A 17706-nucleotide genomic window follows, 5' to 3' on the forward strand; every position below is an offset into this window, starting at 1 on the left:
TTTTCTGACTGCCATTTTTTCTGACTGTGATTTTTTCTGACTGTGAGTCCCATAGGGCGGTGCACAACCTGTTGTCCAGGTTTGGTGGGGGTAGGCCGTCATTGTAAATAAGAATTTGTTCTTAACTGACTTGCGTAGTTAAATAAAGGTTACATTGTTGCCAATACAATAATGCTGAAAATACTTCACAAATCTTAACAAAAACCATTGGTCAAATTGAGCTCAGAATTAGTATATAAACGTAATACATTAAAGGCCCAGTGCAGTCAAAAACGTGATTTCCCTGTGTTTTATATACAGTGCCTTCAGAAAGTACCCCTTGACTTTTTCCACATTTTGTTGGGTTACAGTGTTATTCTAAAATATATATATTTAATCCCTGAATCTACACACAATACCCCATAATGACAAAGCAAAAAAAAATTGGGGAGAAAAACTGAAATATTGACATTTACATAAGTATTCAGACACTTTACTCAGTACTTTGTTGAAGCACCTTTGGCAGCGATTACAGCCCCATGTCTTCTTGGGTATGACGCTACAAGCTTGGCAAAGCTGTATTCGTGGAGTTTCTCCCATTCGTCTCTGCAGATCTTCTCAAGCTCTGTCAGGTTGGATTGGGAGCGTTGCTGCACGGCTATTTTCAGGTCTCTCCAGAGATGTTCGATCGGGTTAAAGTCTGGCCTCTGGTTGGGCCACTCAAGGACATTCAAAGACTTGTCCCGAAGCCTCTCCTGCGTTGTCTTGGCTGTGTGCTTAGAGTCGTTGTCCTGTTGGAAGGTGAACCTTCGCCCCAGTCTGAGGTCCTGAGCGCTCTGGAGCAGGTTTTCATCAAGGATCTCTCTATACTTTGCTCCATTCATCTTTCCCTCGGTCCTGACTAGACACCCAGTCCCTGCTGATGAAAAACACCGCCACAGGATGATGCTGCCATCACACTTCACCGTAGGGATGGTGGCAGGTTTCCTCCAGACATGACGGTTGGCATTCAGGCCAAAGAGTTTCATCAGACCAGAGAATCTTGTTTCTCATGGTCTGGGAGTCTTTAGGTGCCTTTTGGCAAACTCCAAGCGGGCTTTCATGTGCCTTTGCTGAGGAGTGGCTTCCACCTGGACACTAGGGAAAGGGGGATACCTAGTCAGTTGTACAACTGAATGCCTTCATCTGAAATGTGTCTTCTGCATTTAACCCAACCCCTCTGAATCAGAGAATTGACATCCACATCTTCAGGAGCAGAATGACATATTTTTTTACTTTGACAGCTCAGGGATTCAATACAGCAATAAATTACCTACCATAAAGGCCTAATTGGAGTAGTGCTTCAGGGATGGTTGTCCTTCTGTAAGGTTCTCCCAACTCCACAGAGGAACTCTAGAGCTCTGTCAGAGTTACCATCGGGTTCTTGGTCACCTCCCTGACCAAGCCCCTTCTCCCCCGATTGCTCTTGGTGGTTCCACACTTCTTCCATTTAGGAATGATTGAGGCCACTGTGTTCTTGGGGACCTTCAATGCTGCAGAAATGTTTTGGTACCCTTCCTCAGATCTGTACCTCGACACAATCATGTCTCGGAGCTCTACGGACATTTCCTTTGACCTCATGGCTTGTTTTTTGCTCTGACATGCACTGTCCTTATATAGTCAGGTGTGTGCCTTTCCAAATCATGTCCAATCAATTGAATTTACCACAGGTGGACTCCAATCAAGTTGTAGAAATATCTCAAGGATGATCAATGGAAACAGAATTCACCCGAGTCTCATAGCAAAGGGTCTGATTACGTATGTAAATAAGGTAATTATGTTTGTTTTTTCTCTAAATAACCTGTTTTCGCTTTGTCGTTATGGGGTTTTGTGTGTAAATTGCTGAGGAAATTGTTTTATTTAATACATTTTTGTAATAAGTCTAATGTAACAAAATGTACTTTACGAAGGCACCGTATATTTCCACACTATGAGCCTGGAATAATACTGTAAAATTGTGAAAATGATGATAATGCCCTTTAGTTTAAGAGCTGTTTGAAAATACCACATGACATTTCAGTTTGTTTTTGTGGGATGGAGTTTTGGCCTGACTTGGTGACATCACCAGGCGGTAAATTATTTAGACTATTAAGAAAGAGTGTTCCAAACCTCTCTGCCAATAACAGCTAGTTTTCAGTTTTCCCCTCCCCACCCGGACCACTCCCAGACAGTCCTAGCTAAATTCTTACTTCAGAATTGTCTCTTTGCTAAGAATATATTTGTGTTTATTTCTTGACCATTTTAATTGAAAACAATCACAGTAAGGTACTTAATTGTTACCCAGAAATGATTTGATATTGAGAGAAAAACAACTGCATTGGACCTTTAAGTAATTGCTACTAATAATAATAGTAACGATTACCTGCTGCATTCAAAGATAACCAACCTACAGTACCAGACCAATCTTCACTTGCGTCATGCTTGTGGTATTGAGTGATAAACATGGTAATGCTTTCACCGATTGCACGTAAAGGAATATACAATATATATACAAAAGTATTTGCACACCCCTTCAAATTAGTGCATTCGGCTATTTCAGCCACACCCGTTGCTGACAGGTGTATAAAATCGACCACACAGCTATGCAAGCTCCATAGACAAACATTGGCAGTAGAATGGCCTTACTGAAGAGCACTGTCATAAGATGCCACCTTTCCAACAAGTCAGTTCGTAAAATTTCTGCCGTGCTAGAGCTGCCCGGTCAACCGTAAGTGCTGTTATTGTGAAGTGAAAACGTCTAGGAGCAATAACGGCTCAGTCGCAAAGTGGTAGGCCACACAGCTCACAGAACGGGACCATTTAGTGCTGAAGCGTGTAAAAATCATCTGTCCTCGGTTGCAACACTCACTTCCAAATTCCAAACTACCTCTGGAAGCAACGACAGCACGATAACTGTTTGTCGGGAGCTTCATGAAATGGGTTTCTATTGCCGAGCAGCTGCACACAAGCTGGAGTGGTGCCCTTTCCTGTTTCAGCATGACAATGCCCCCGTGCACAAAGCAAGGTCCATACAGAAATGGGTTGACGAGATCAGTGTGGAAGAACTTTACTGGCATGCACAGAGCCCTAACCTCAACCTCATCAAAGACCTTTGGGATGAATTAGAATGCTGACTGAGCCTAACCGCCCAACATCAGTGCCCGACCTCACTAATGCTCTTGTGGCTGAATGGAAGCAAGTCCCCGCAGCAATGTTCCAACATCTAGTGGAATGCCTTTCCAGAAAAGTGGAGGCTGTTATATCAGCAAAGGTGGGATCAGCTCCATATTAATGCCAATGATTTTGGAATGAGATGTTCGACTAGCAGGTGTCCACATACTTTTGGTCATGTAGTGAAGTTCCTACATGATAGAGTGCATGCTTTGTTATCCAACTCATCTTGTGTCCTTTCTGTCATCCTGTGAACCCCATGCATTGCTGCTCGCGGCTATATTTTGTACATACTTTTTTGAATGTATCCTTGAGTATATTTTGTGGACATTCAAATTAAACATTTTTTAAAGTACTATATACTTAAAGGAAAGTTTATTTTTTGCCAAATCTCTGTTTGATTTTAATGTCATACTATAGAAGTGCTCAGACGTTTTTTTGTGATTTCACTTGGTTAAGGTTTGGGTTAAGTTTAGGAGTTAGGTTAGGGGAAGGGTTCGGCTAAGGTTAGGGTTAGCTAACAGGGTTAATGTTAGCATGTTAGCTAACCCGTCCCCTAACCCTAAGTAGTTGCTAACCAAAAAGTAGTAAGTAGTAAAAAAGTTGCTAATTATCTAAAAGGCTGAAGTTGTCCGTGTTATAATCTCCACCCGGCACAGCCAGAAGAGGACTGGCCACCCCTCATAGCCTGGTTCCTCTCTAGGTTTCTTCCTAGGTTTTGGCCTTTCTAGGGAGTTTTTCCTAGCCACCGTGCTTCTACACCTGCATTGCTTGCTGTTTGGGGTTTTAGGCTGGGTTTCTGTACAGCACTTTGATATATCAGCTGATGTAAGAAGGGCTTTATAAATACATTTGATTTGATAAGATTCCAACTCGCATGCTTTGGATTGCACCCACCCCAACCAACCACCCTACTTTAGTTTTTGCCTTAATTAGCCAAACTAATTTGAGTGTCCCAGATTTACATTTACTATGTCATATCTAGTCTATCACCTCCGGCTTGTTCTGCAGTATGTGGGCACACATAACACATGAACAAAGTCTTGAAAAACACCAATACATCCTTTCATTTAGATGTTGTACACCGGAAATTGTGTCATTACAAACTTTTTTTTATAGAATTGTTTTTCTATTTAAAAAAAAAGCCCTTCTTCATGATATCCAGTTGGAAGTTACAGTCATCTTGTCCCATCGCTGCAACTCTTGTACGGACTTGGGAGAGGCGAAGGTCGAGAGTCGTGCGTCCTTCAAAACACAACCGCACACTGCTTCTTGACACAATACTCAATAAGGGTAGGTAACAACACATCAGCTACGCTGATCCTCAGGGGTGCATGCTCAGTCCCCTCTTGTACTCCTTGTTCACTCATGGCCAGACAGCAACACCATGATTAAGTTTGCCGATGACACAACAGTGATCACCGACAAGACAGCCAATAGTGAGGAGGTCAGAGACCTGATGAAATGACAACAACCTCTCCCTGAATCATATTGTTTTTTATATTTAACTAGGCTAGTCAGTCACCAACAAATCTTATTTTCAATGACAGCCTTTTACCTTGTCAGCTCAGGGATTCGATCTTGCAACCTTTCGGTTTAATAGTCCAACGCTCTAACCACTAGGCTACCTGCCGCCCCAATGTGATCAAGACAAAGGAGATGATTGTGGACGACAGGAAAACGAGGACCGAGCACGTCCCCATTGTCAATCAGTAGAGTTCAACAATGGATGTAGGCTACATTACAAGTGTGTACGCACTCTCGACCATTGTGAGATAATTAATTGGCACAACCATTGTTGACAAATGTATTGCATATCTGTTGTGCCACCCGAGTGTAGACGAAGCCAATTCATGTCAGTCACACTTTAAATATTAACTTGAGTGATCTTAATTTTACTCAAAACGAAGTCATGCAGTGCCTTAAGCCAGCACTTTTTCTTGGTCCTTCCTGCTGGGGTCAGGGGGCTTCACGTTCTGGAATTGAGGACAAATGGAATGGAATTTTAACAATAAGTATGCATCATTTATAAAGATATCCACACAGTAAATTAATTGACCACATTTATGAATTAAAATTACATTTGAATGAAAGATTTACCACCATTGTCTATACGGCACCCACAGCAACAGTGGCAGCTTTTGGTTTGCTGTGTGTTTTAAAAACAATAGCACATAGTTACACCTATGGGCGATAACAGATATGGAAATCATTCTCAATCTAAGTAACATCTGTAAATGAATGAGACCAGGTGTGCCTCGTCTGATTGCTGATACTATCTTTGTATATTTTCTTTTGAAAATCTGCCACTGAACCTCACACTTCTATCTAGTGAGAGCGAGCGCACAACATTTCATCTTTAATTAGCTGGTTGTCCCATTGAAGTCAACATTACTTTCATGGGAGACCTTCTAGTATGGATAAAGGCTTGAAAGCAGGTAGATAGAGAAAAGAGTGACACCACCACAGCTGCATGAATGTGTGATCTCTCCATATGTTCATTTATCATTTTCCAAGCCCAACTAACTAGACAGAATAGTGTTCAGGCTACATTCTTGTCATTCAGTAAAGGTGTAGCTAGCTACTGTAACATTACTGTACTAGCTTACTGTAGCCTGCAAACTACAACCAAGCTAGATAACTACAAACAAACAATCCATTTCATCAACAGGCTTTTTATAGTGAGCTCAAAGTATTGGGACAGTGACTCTACTCCAGCACTTTGGATTTGAAACGATGCCTATGACGTTAAAGTGCAGACTATCAGCTTTAATTTAAAGGTATTTTCATCCATATCGGGTGAACCGTTTAGAAATGACAGCAGTTTTTGAACATAGTCTACCAATTTTAGGGGACCGAAAGTATTGGGACAAATTCACTTATGTGTATTAAATATCCGGAAACAACTTTATTGACCTCTAGAAGTAGATCTATTCAATCTTCAACAAAACCCAAGTCAGTAATAATTGAGGAAATCATTATATACGCACGCATGTCTGTAAATCAATCAATCAAATGCATTTATATAGCCCTTTTTACATCAACAGATGTCAAAGTGCTATACAGAAACCAAGCCTAAAACCCCAAACAGCAAGCAATGCAGATGTAGAAAAACGGTGGCTAGGAAAAACTCCTTAGAAAAGGCAGGAACCTAGGAAGAAGTCACTTTGGATAAAAGTGTCATATATGATTATATATTTAATTCTTCAGAGTCTAAGACGACGAGGGGGACGGGGGGTGCTAAGCTGACATATGGAATTGTTTTAAGATGGTCATACTATGGATCATTTAGCTATTTGATTTGACATTTTAGGACCCCTTTAGGTATCAATAAAAAAAATATAAATACATGATTTGATAAAATATAGATTTTGGCCTTTGCTATTGAAGCCAATATAAACGCATTGAATAATACATCCATGAATGGGAAAACAGACAGTAAAATAAGAAATCATAAGAAACAAGGTTTTGAAGTAGCTGTCCTAAATCTAGGAGATATAAGAAAAATCAGGAAACCTGTTTTTGCTTTGTCATTATTTGGTATTGTGTGTAGATATATGAGGGGGGAAAAAACGATTTAATACATTTTAGTATAGGGCTGTTACATAACAAAATGTGGGAAAAGTCAAGGGTTCCGAATACTTTCTGAAGGCACTGTATATATATTTGACACATATTTAACCCCTTGACTATGCACAAAACTAGTCCAGTGACACTTTGTGGTGTTCTACAAAACGTAGAACACTATCGTGTTCGTGAGAGTCTCCCCTTTCCATAACAGTTTTGTAGGTCAAACCGTTTGGACACTACAGACGTCTTTGTGACAAGACCGATTTTCGGGATGTTTAATGGTCTGACAAACACCGCTCTAGCTCTGTCACCTTTCACCACAGATGTGGAAGTGCAACACTGGCGGATGCGGTGGACTGAGACGCATCCAATGGGTCCCGTTTGGCTCAGTTGGTACAGTATGGCGCTTGCAATGCCAGGGTTGTTGGTTTGACAAGAGTGTCTACTAAAATGTAATGCAAAAAAACTGATATCTCTAGCTTGAACTGACACATTTTGATGGGGATTTTTTTGTTATGTAACTTAGACGCACCGGGGCGTCAATCGACTCTAGGGGGTTAATTAAGAAATAAGGCCCAAGGGGTGTGGTATATTGGTCATTATAAACACAACATAATATACAACCATACACTCCACCTGAATCTAAATACAGATTCGGAAATACATGTGCATCTCAGAAATGCATCCAAAAAAGCTTATAAGCCCACTTTAGTACAGCATCTGTAGCTTCAGTGATTCCAAATGAATGATTTATATATATATATATATATATATACTGTACTTATTTATCATTGTCCAACCACAGACTCCCATGATGCAGTGCTGCGATTCAACGCAGCGCCCACCGTGGGGTACGAGAAAGATGTCGGCTCCAAGACCACCATCCGCCTCCTTAACTCCCAGGTAAACACACACACACGCGCCTAGTATCTACGTTTAACCACACACCTACACAGTCATTTTTTATTGTTGTTGAGTCAACTTTTAAAAATCAAGGCAAACAGCTGCAATACGATTTCTACTGAACTGAGTCATGGCGCTGGAGGGAAGAGCAGCCATTTTACGGGCTCCTAACCAATTGTGCTATTTTTCTACACAATATTTCCGCCATCGTTTCCTATGGCCGAAAAGAACTTCTGGACATCAGAACAGTGATCATTAACCTCCATTTGGATGAGGATGTCTACTTCAATGAGTCGGAGGAGAATGACATACCGCTCATCCTGGACCAGGCCCAAATCCCAGACACTTGAAAAAGGAAGAGGCGCCGTTATAGAGGCCGACGTGCGGGATACCTGACGAGACTACGTCTGCAAGTGGATAAACTGCCTCAACCCTCGTGCAATCACTGGAGAATTAACTGGACGAGCTCCATTGGTGACTCTGCTATCAACGTGATCTGAAGAACTATAATATCCTATGTTTCTACGAGTCGTGGCTGGAAAAGGACATGGAACATTTTAATCAAGCTTTTTTTTCTATATGTTGGTCACCGATACCTTTAAAAAAAAAGGTAAGGGCATGGTACAGAAAACCAATCAGTATCTGGTGTGACCACCATTTGCCTCATGCAGCACGACACATCTCCTTCACAAAGAGTTGATCAGGCTGTTGATTGTGGCCTGTGGAATGTTGTCCCACTCTTCTTCAATGGCTGTGCGAAGTTGCTGGATATTGGCGGGAACTGGGACATGCTGTTGTACACGTCAATCCAGAGCATCCCAAACATGCTTAATAGGTGACATGTCTGGTGAGTATGCAGGCCAGGGAAGAACTGGGACATTTTCAGCTTCCAGGAATTGTGTATAGATCCTTACGACATGGGGCCGTGCATTATCATGCTGAATCATGAGGTGATGGCGGCAGATGAATGGCACGACAATGGGCCTCAGGATCTTGTCACGGTATCTCTGTGCATTCAAATCGCCATCGATAAAATGCAATTGTGTACGTTGTCTGTAGCTTATGCCCTCCCATACCATAACCCCAACTCCACCATAGGGCACTCTGTTCACAATGTTGACATCAGCAAACCGCTCTCCCACACGTGGTCTGTGGTTGTGAGGCCAGTTGGACGTAATTCCAAATTCTCTAAAACAACATTGGAGGCAGCTTATTGTGTTGGGTGACAAAACTGCACATTTTATTGTCCCTAGTACAAGGTGCACCTGTGTAATGTCCATGCTGTTTAATCAGCTTCATGATATGCCACACCTGTCAGGTGGATGAATTATCTTGGGAAACCATAAATGCTAATTAACAGGGATGTAAACAAATTTGTGTACGAAATTAGAGAGAAATAAGCTTTTTTTTGTGCTTACGGAACATTTCTGGGACCTTTTTATTTCAGCTCATGAAACATGGGACCAACACTTTACATGCTGCGGTTTATATTTTTGTTCAGTATAGAATACTATACTACACCAGTATCCCTGAATCATGTGTAGTACTTACTATAGAATTTTGTAGTACACTGTCAAATATTATAGTAAATACTGCAGTATTACCTGCAAAGAAACACTCTAGTCAATACTACAGTAATGTCCGCAAAAACACGACTTCTTTTAACTACAGTAAATACAGTAGCCTTCCCATTCCCCTCCCCCACGTCCAATCTGTGCCACCCGTACGTGAGATACCTACATGCCATGTATAGATCATATATTGTGTTCACTACATACAGCTAAGCTTGACTGTTGGTAAGAGGTTTTTACTATGGAATGCTTACAGTGCCTTGCAAAAGTATTCATCCACCTTGGCATTTTTCCTATTTTGTTGCATTACAACCTGTAATTTAAATAGATTTTTATTTGGATTTCATCCAATGGACATACACAAAATAGTTCAAATTGGTGAAGTGAAATGAAAAAAAATTACTTGTTTCAAAAAAGTATAACAACATTTTTAAGGAAAAGTGGTGCGTGCATATGTATTCACCCCCTTTGCTATGAAGGCCCTAAATAAGATCAGGTGCAACCAATTACCTTCAGAGGTCACATAATTAGTTAAATAAAGTCCACCTGTGTGCAATCTAAGTGTCACATGATCTGTCACATGCTCGCAGTATATATACACCTGTTCTGAAAAGCCCCAGAATCTGCAACACCACTAAGCAAGGGAATACACCAAGCAAGTGGCATCATGAAGACCAAGGAGCTCTCCAAACAGGTCAGGGACAAAGCTGTGGAGAAGTACAGATCATGGTTGGGTTATAAAAAAAATATCCGAAACGTTGAACATCCCACGGAGCACAATTAAATCCATTATAAAAAAAAATTGAAAGAATATGGCACACACAACAAACCTGCCAAGAGAAGGACACCCACCAAAACTCACAGACCAGGCAAGGAGGGAATTAGTCAGAAAGGCAAGAAAGCGACCAAAGATAACCCAGAAGGAGCTGCAAAGCTCCACAGCGGAGATTGGAGTATCTGTCCATAGGACTACTTTAAGCCGTACACTCTACAGAACTGTGCTTTACGGAAGAGTGGCCATAAAAAGCCATTGCTTAAAGAAAAAAATAAGCAAACATGTTTGGTGTTTGCCAAAATGTGGGAGACTCCCCAAACATATGGAAGAAAGTACTCTGGTCAGATGAGACTAATATTGAGTTTTTTGGCCATCAAGGAAAAGATATGTCTGGCGCAAACCCAACACCTCTCATCACCCCAGGAATCCCATCCTCACAGTGAAGCATTGTGGTGGCAGCATCATGTTGTGGGGATGTTTTTCATCGGCACGGACTGGGAAACTGGTCAGAATTGAAGGAATGATGGATGGCGCTAAATACAGGAACATTTTTGTTTTGGTCTTCCAGAGATTTGAGACTGGGATGGAGGTTCACCTTCCAGCAGGACAATGACCCTAAGCATACTGCTGAAGCAACACTAGAGTGGTTTAACTTCTCTTGGGTATGTGGGACACTTAACGTCCCGCTTGGCCAAAATCCAGAAAAAAATGTAGTGCGCCAAATTCAAATATTACTATAAAAATCAATCTTTCATAAAATCACACATGAAAGACACCAAATTAAAGCTACACATGTTGTGAATCCAGCCAACATGTCTGATTTCAAAAAGGATTTACGGGGAAAGCACACCAAACAATTATGTTAGCTCAGTACATAGCCACAGAAAAACACAGCCATTTTCCCAGCAAAATATAGTAGAAACAAAAAGCAGAAGAGATAAAATGAATCACTAACCTTTGAACATCTTCATCAGATGACACTCATATGACATCATGTTACACAATACATTTATGTTTTGTTCGATAATGTGCATATTTATATCCACAAACATTGGCGCCATGTTCAGAAATGTCTCCAAAATATCCGGAGTAATTACAAAGAGCCACTTCAAATAACAGAAATACTCATCATAAACTTTGATGAAAGATACATGTTTTACATATAACTAAAGATACACTTGTTCTTAATGCAACCGCTGTGTCAAATTTAAAAAAAAAAAACTTTACGTAAAAAGCACACCATGCAATAATCTGAGACGGCGCTCAGATTTAACAACATTTCTCCGCCATGTTGGAGTCAACAGAAATACGAAATTACATCATAAATATTCCCTTACCTTTGATTATCTTCATCAGAATGCAGTGCCAGGAATCGTAGTTCCAAAATAAATCGTTGTTTTGTTAAAATTATGTCCAATTAGCTAATTTTGCTAGCATGTGTAGTACACATGTCCAAACGCTCGCGCAGGTGCAGGCAAACGTCGGACGAAAACTTCAAAAAGTTATATTACAAGTCCAATAAACTGGTCAAACTTAGTAGAGAATCAATCTTCAGGATGTTGTTATCATATATATCCAATAACGTTCCAACCGGAGCATTCTTTTCAGTCTCTATAAGTAATGGAATGCATGACGATATCATGAGGAAAGTGCGTGACCAAGAACTGGCACTCTGCCAGACCACTGACTCAAACACCTCCCATCCGGTCCCACAACACAGCATAAGCTTCGTTCCACGTTCTACTGACTGTTGACATCTAGTGGAAGGCGTAGGAAGTGCAAACAGATCCATATATTACAGGGAATTGTTAAAGTCATCGCCTATTCATCGACCACTCTCAGAATTCTCACTTCCTGTTTGGATTATTTCTCAGGTTTTTGCCTGCCATATGAGTTCTGTTATACTCACAGACATCATTCAAACAGTTTTAGAGACTTCAGAGTTTTCTATCCAATAGTAATAATAATATGCATATATTAGCATCTGGGACAGAGTAGGAGGCAGTTAACTATGGGCACGCAATTCATCCAAAAGTGAAAATGCTGCCCCCTATATCAAAGAAGTTAAGGGGTGTCACGACCGTTATATGACGAATGAGTGAACCAAGGCGCAGCGTGAAAGAAAGCCATCTTCTTTTAATGAAGAAAAACAAACACTTACTAAACGAACAAAAAAACAAACGATCGTGAAGCTAAAACGAACTAAGTGCACACATGCAACATAGAACATAGACAATTACCCACAATCACCTAAAGCCTATGGTTGCCTTAAATATGGCTCCCAATCAGAGACAACAATAAACAGCTGTCTCTGATTGAGAACCAAACCAGGCAACCATAGACTTTCCTAAACCTCTCTACTGAACACAACCCCATACACTATACAAAACCCCCTAAACAATACACACACCCTAAACTAGACAAAACACACAAACATCCCATGTCACACCCTGACCTAACTAAACTAATAAAGAAAATCAATATAACAGAGGCCAGGGTGTGACAAGGGGAAACATTTAAATGTCTTGGAATTGCCTAGTCAAAGCCCAGACCTCTATATTTGCATCTTCAAAGAGGTAGGCATGTTGTGTAAAATCAAATGATACAAACCCCCCAAAAATCTATTTTAATTACAGGTTGTAAGGCAACAAATAGGAAGAAGGGGGTGAATACTTTCGCAAGCCACTGTAACTGGAGCTAACTCTGCAGATAGCACTACTTGGTGATCTGAAAAGTCATAGTCAATTGATCAGTACTATAATACTTTTAGAAAAAAAAGTATTTTTAATTTACACTCTGTAGAAATCCCCCAACCTCAACCCAACAAGGGAACTCCTTCAAGACTGTTGGAAAAGCATATTGAGAATGGGGGATTGTGGAGGCCAGGTCATTTGATGCAGCACTCCATCCCTCTCCTTCTTAATCAAATAGCCCTTACACAGCCTCGAGGTGTGTTGGGTCATTGTCCTGTTGAAAAACAAATGATAGACCCACTAAGCGCAAACCAGATGGGATGGCGTTTCACGGCAGAATACTGTGGTAGCCATGCTGGTTAAGTTTGCCTTGATTTCTAAATAAATCACAGACAGTGTCACTAGAAATGCACCCCCACACCATCACTCTAACTCCATGCTTCACGGTGGGAACCACACATGCAGAGATCATCCGTTCGCCTTTTATTTTTATTTCACCTTTATTTAACCAGGTAGGCCAGTTGAGAACATGTTCTCATTTACAACTGCGACCTGGCCAAGATAAAGCAAAGCAGTGCGACAAGAAACAATACAGAGTTACACATAGGATAAACAAAAGTACAGTCAATAACACAACATAAAAATCTATATACAGTGTGTGAAAATGGAGTAAGGAGGTAAGGCAATAAATATGCCACAGTAGCGAAGTAATTACAATTTAACAAATTAACACTGAAGTGATAGATGTGCAGATGATGATGTGCAAATGAGCAAAAAAGTTAATAAAAACAATATGGGGATGAGGTAGGTAGTTGGGTCAGCTATTTACAGATGGGCTATGTACAGCTGCAGCGATCGGTAAGCTGCTCAGATAGCTGATGCTTAAATTAGTGAGGGAGATATAAGTCTCCAACTTCAGCGATTTTTGCAATTCGTTCCAATCATTGGCAACAGAGAACTGGAAGGAAAGGCGCCCAAAGTGGGTGTTAGCTTTGGGGATGACCAGTGAGATATACCTGCTGGAGCGCGTGCTATGGGGACCAGTGAGCTGAGATAAGGCGGAGCTTTACCTAGCAAAGACTTATAGATGACCTAGAGCCAGTGGGTCTGGCGACGAATATGAAGCAAGGACCAGCCGACAAGAGCATACAGGTCGCAGTGGTGGGTGGTATATGGGGCTTTGGTGACAAAATGGATGGCACTGTGATAGACTGCATCAGACTGCATCAGGTCAGCAAAAGTAAAACCGTTGCCAAAACAGAGACTGTTCTGTCTAGTTGTTCGAGGAAGGAAAGCGAGGAAGGCTCCTGTCATGATGGAGACCCGGCTGTGAGTTATCTGGTTTATCCTGGAAAGGCCTGAAGGTGTCGCCTGTTTCTCAGAGCGATGGTGCCGTGTTCAGTTTCCACAACATAGGGTCTCGGCTCTGGAGATTTGCTGATGACAACAGCTGGTATTTTCCATCCTTTCTCTCCGTCCAGCTTGACTCTTACACTCTGTCCAGGTTGTAATTCCGGTAGGGTGCGCACTGAATGCCTACTGTTATAGAAAAACTGGTAAACTTGTTTGGCTTTCTGGTCCTTTTGTTTAACACTGTTGTGGCTGATGCGTTTTGGTTGGAGTTTCCCATCCAGCACAGGGACTGTCGTCCGGATCTGACGTCCTGTCATGAGTTGTGCTGGGCTTGCTCCTGTTGTGCTGATGAGCGTGGCTCGGTAGCACATCAGAGTCATGTGTGGGTCTGGTTGTTTAAGAATTTGCCTAGCGTTGCGGCTACCCAGTTCGGTAGGTATCCCCCATCTTACAAACATACAGTTGAGGCGGTGATGACCTGTTAGCTAGTGGTAGTGGGCAGGTGAGATATTTCTGTCCCGAGAATAGTAGTCCACCACCATGAGGTATTTCTTGCCCTCTAGCTCACCCAGGTCCGCAGCGATCTTCTGCCACGGACACTTAGGTAAAGGTATCGTGACAAGTGGTTCTCTCTTTTGAGTTTCTCTGTACAGAACCTGCATGACATCACTGATGCCCAGCCACCACACCAACATCTTGGCTCTTTCTCTGCACTTTGTCACCCCCATGTGACCTTTGTGTGGAACTTCGCTCTGTGAAGCTGGGATGACTAGCACAGGTCCGTCCAGCTCCAATGGATGCGCTCTCACTGTGTGGTATCCCTGTAGCTCCATTCTCTGAGACTAGCCTTTTCGGATATAGCCCATGACCATTTGGAGGTCTGCATCATTGCGTGCCACCTATCTGATGTCATCCAGCCTGTGTGCAGACACTGGTCTGCTCTCCCCCACAGCTTCCACATATGCTTTGACTTCTTCTTCTGCGTCTGATGTGTTTTCTTTCCTTGGGTTTCTCGACAGTGTGTCAGCCACCACTAACTGCTTCCCAGGAACACTGCTTTCACACTGAAACGCATGAGGCGCATGAGCAGTCACTTACACCTGAGTGGTGCTTTGTCCAGGTCATACGTGTTGATCACTGGAACAACTGGCTTATGGTCTGTCTGTAAGACAAAGCTGCCCATGCCCTGCAGATAGCGGGCAAATTGTTCACATGCCCATACACCTGCCAGGTACTCTTTTTTTAAATTTGCTCGTACCTTCTCAGTCTCCGTTAGTATGCATGAACAAAATGTATCTGAACTGACCACAGTTGGTTTGCCGGCATCGTAGTATGCCAATACATGTGTTGACACTAACATAGCCTTGACCTTGTGGAGGGCCTGCTCCTGTGGGTCTCCCCACATTCACACTGTCTCAACAGCTCAGTGATGGGGTGTAGCACTGATGACAGGCCCGGCAAGAATTTGCCCAACTAGTTCACCAGTCCCAGTATTTGGCGAAGCTCAGTGATGTTTGTTGGACTGACCATCTTGGAGACGGCTTTCACTTTGCTGTCATCCGGTGTTATCCCATCTGCTCCGATCACATGACTGAAGTACTGGATCTCCGACTTCCCAAAGTGGCACTTGTCTTTGTTCAGCTTTAGTCCTGACTCTTTGATGGTCTGTATCACTTTGTTCAGATTCTTGTCGTGTTCTTCCTTGTTTGCACTGCAGACCAGTATGTCATCCATCATGACGAGTGTGCCCTTGTCATCTCAGGAGCTTGCTCATCTCCCTCTGAAAGATAGCTGGCACACTGGTTATTCCAAAAGGATGGCACTTGAAGCAGAATCTCCCCACAGGAGTGATGAGTCGTCAGTTTTCAGCAGCTGGGTTCAAGCAGTATCTGCCCAAAACCGCTAGACCCATCGAGTGTGGAGAAGACTCTCGCCCCAGATAGCTTTGGTGCTATATCCTCCAAGGTGGGCAAGATGCACCTCTCCCGTTTCACTGCTTCGTTGAGTCGTTTTAAATCTACACATGTTCTCACTTTGGAGCACATAAGCTCGTTGGGCAGGTTCACAGTTCAGTAGACCCTATCTCTATAAACACATCTGTGCTGATCTCATCTTCTCTAAGGACCAAACTCATTTTGAATGCAACGGTTCTGCTAAGTAGGTTATTAGCATATGGTCCTCGAATCACAAAGATCCAGAATTAGTACTTTTCTCAATTTCTTTCACGCATGACTAGAAATGTTTCTATAAAATCAATCATGCCACCTGGGCTGCGAACATCAGTTTTCAATTTTAACCAGCAGGAGCACTGTGGCAAGCTCTGGTAAGTGCTCTGATACGTAACTGTAAGGTCAGCCCCAGTGTCAATCTTGAAGTTTACACTTGTGCCATTCACTGGGTGCTCAACATGCTACTGATCTTCTGAATCAGACTGCTTGGTAACTGATCCTAAAATGAATGCCCCTTGCATTTCTTCTTCATCCTCAGCTGTAACTTATTTGACCATTTTTGTTTTGATTGTAATCTCAAAATGCCCTATTTTGTTACACTTCCTGCATTTTTTGTTGCGATTTGTATCGCCTTCTCCAGTGTCAAGTCTGGCTTGAGCTGTAGCTTTTGTGAAACATCCTTGTCCATAATGCCAATCACAGTCATATCCCTTATTTGTTTTGTCCTTTGTAGATCCAAACTTGCTGTTTTCAGCTAGCTCATACAGAATCCTCACAAAAGATATCCACTGTTTCTCCCCCTTTTTGAATGGAAACATGCTCGTTTGTGAATCATGTTGCGTCATGGCACAAAATGTTCATTCAGTTTTTTGATCACTACATCATAGTTGAACTCCTCATTAAAGTCATCAAAGGAGAATGCATTGTTGACAATCTGCATCTTTCCCTATTGCATAAAGTAGTGAATACACCTGCACAATGCCTGTTTTCCAATTTTGATGTTGTCTCCAGATTGGCCATGCCGACGACTGCGAGAAATCGATCGGCTCCGGTGTTTTGAATTTGGTATTTTTCCTCAATAATCTTTGGCATGTGAATTCTGACACCATATCATGATGGAGAGCAGGCTGTGAATTATCCGGTTTAGTTATGTTTAGTAACTCTTAAGTCAGGCAATTAGCATGCAGTCCACAAAGATACTTTCTGCTAGTCCTCATCCTTTAGGTTAGTCACCTCTGGTTATGACAATGAAATGCATAACCAATTAATTATGCAGATATCTATCATGCATCACTACAGCTCCACACAGTCTCTCACTTGAATAACTTACCTAGTTATTTTCTGATTATCTAATTTTGCTATTTTGTAGCTTTGGCAACTATGTGTGTGTTTTCTATACCTGTTTGCTCCTCTCCATGTAGGCTTTACAGATGCTCCCCACCCCTTCGCTACAACCCTTCTAATTTAGTGTGTGGAATTCTGGGTCTCTGTCAATCTACAGTCAAGAACGCAGAGTTCATCTCAGCCTCTGCTGCCCTTCAGTCCCTTGACTTTTGGCCCTGACGGAGACATGGATCACCCCAGAGAACACTGCTACTTCAGCTGCTCTCTCTTCATCTGACTATGTTTTTTCTCATAGTCCGAGAGCATCTGATTGTTGTGGTGGTGGCACAGGTCTACTCATTTCTCCTAAGTGGAGATTTTCTCTATTCTTTCTCTCTCAC

At 42.0% G+C, this 17706-nt stretch overlaps 1 protein-coding gene across 2 annotated transcripts in view; it reads left to right on the forward strand.

Annotated features, from left to right (window-relative positions):
• Positions 1-17706, forward strand: part of st6gal1 (ST6 beta-galactosamide alpha-2,6-sialyltranferase 1) — a 123359-nt gene that overhangs the window by 54550 nt on the left and 51103 nt on the right. For both annotated transcript variants that reach the window (XM_071337451.1, XM_071337450.1), the window contains exon 6: positions 7544-7641. In XM_071337451.1, the coding sequence (XP_071193552.1) occupies positions 7544-7641 (98 nt within the window). The remainder of the gene's footprint in view (positions 1-7543; positions 7642-17706) is intronic.

The sequence above is a fragment of the Salvelinus alpinus genome, chromosome 13, assembly GCF_045679555.1.
Source record: "Salvelinus alpinus chromosome 13, SLU_Salpinus.1, whole genome shotgun sequence".
Classification (NCBI taxonomy): Eukaryota; Metazoa; Chordata; class Actinopteri; order Salmoniformes; family Salmonidae; genus Salvelinus; species Salvelinus alpinus.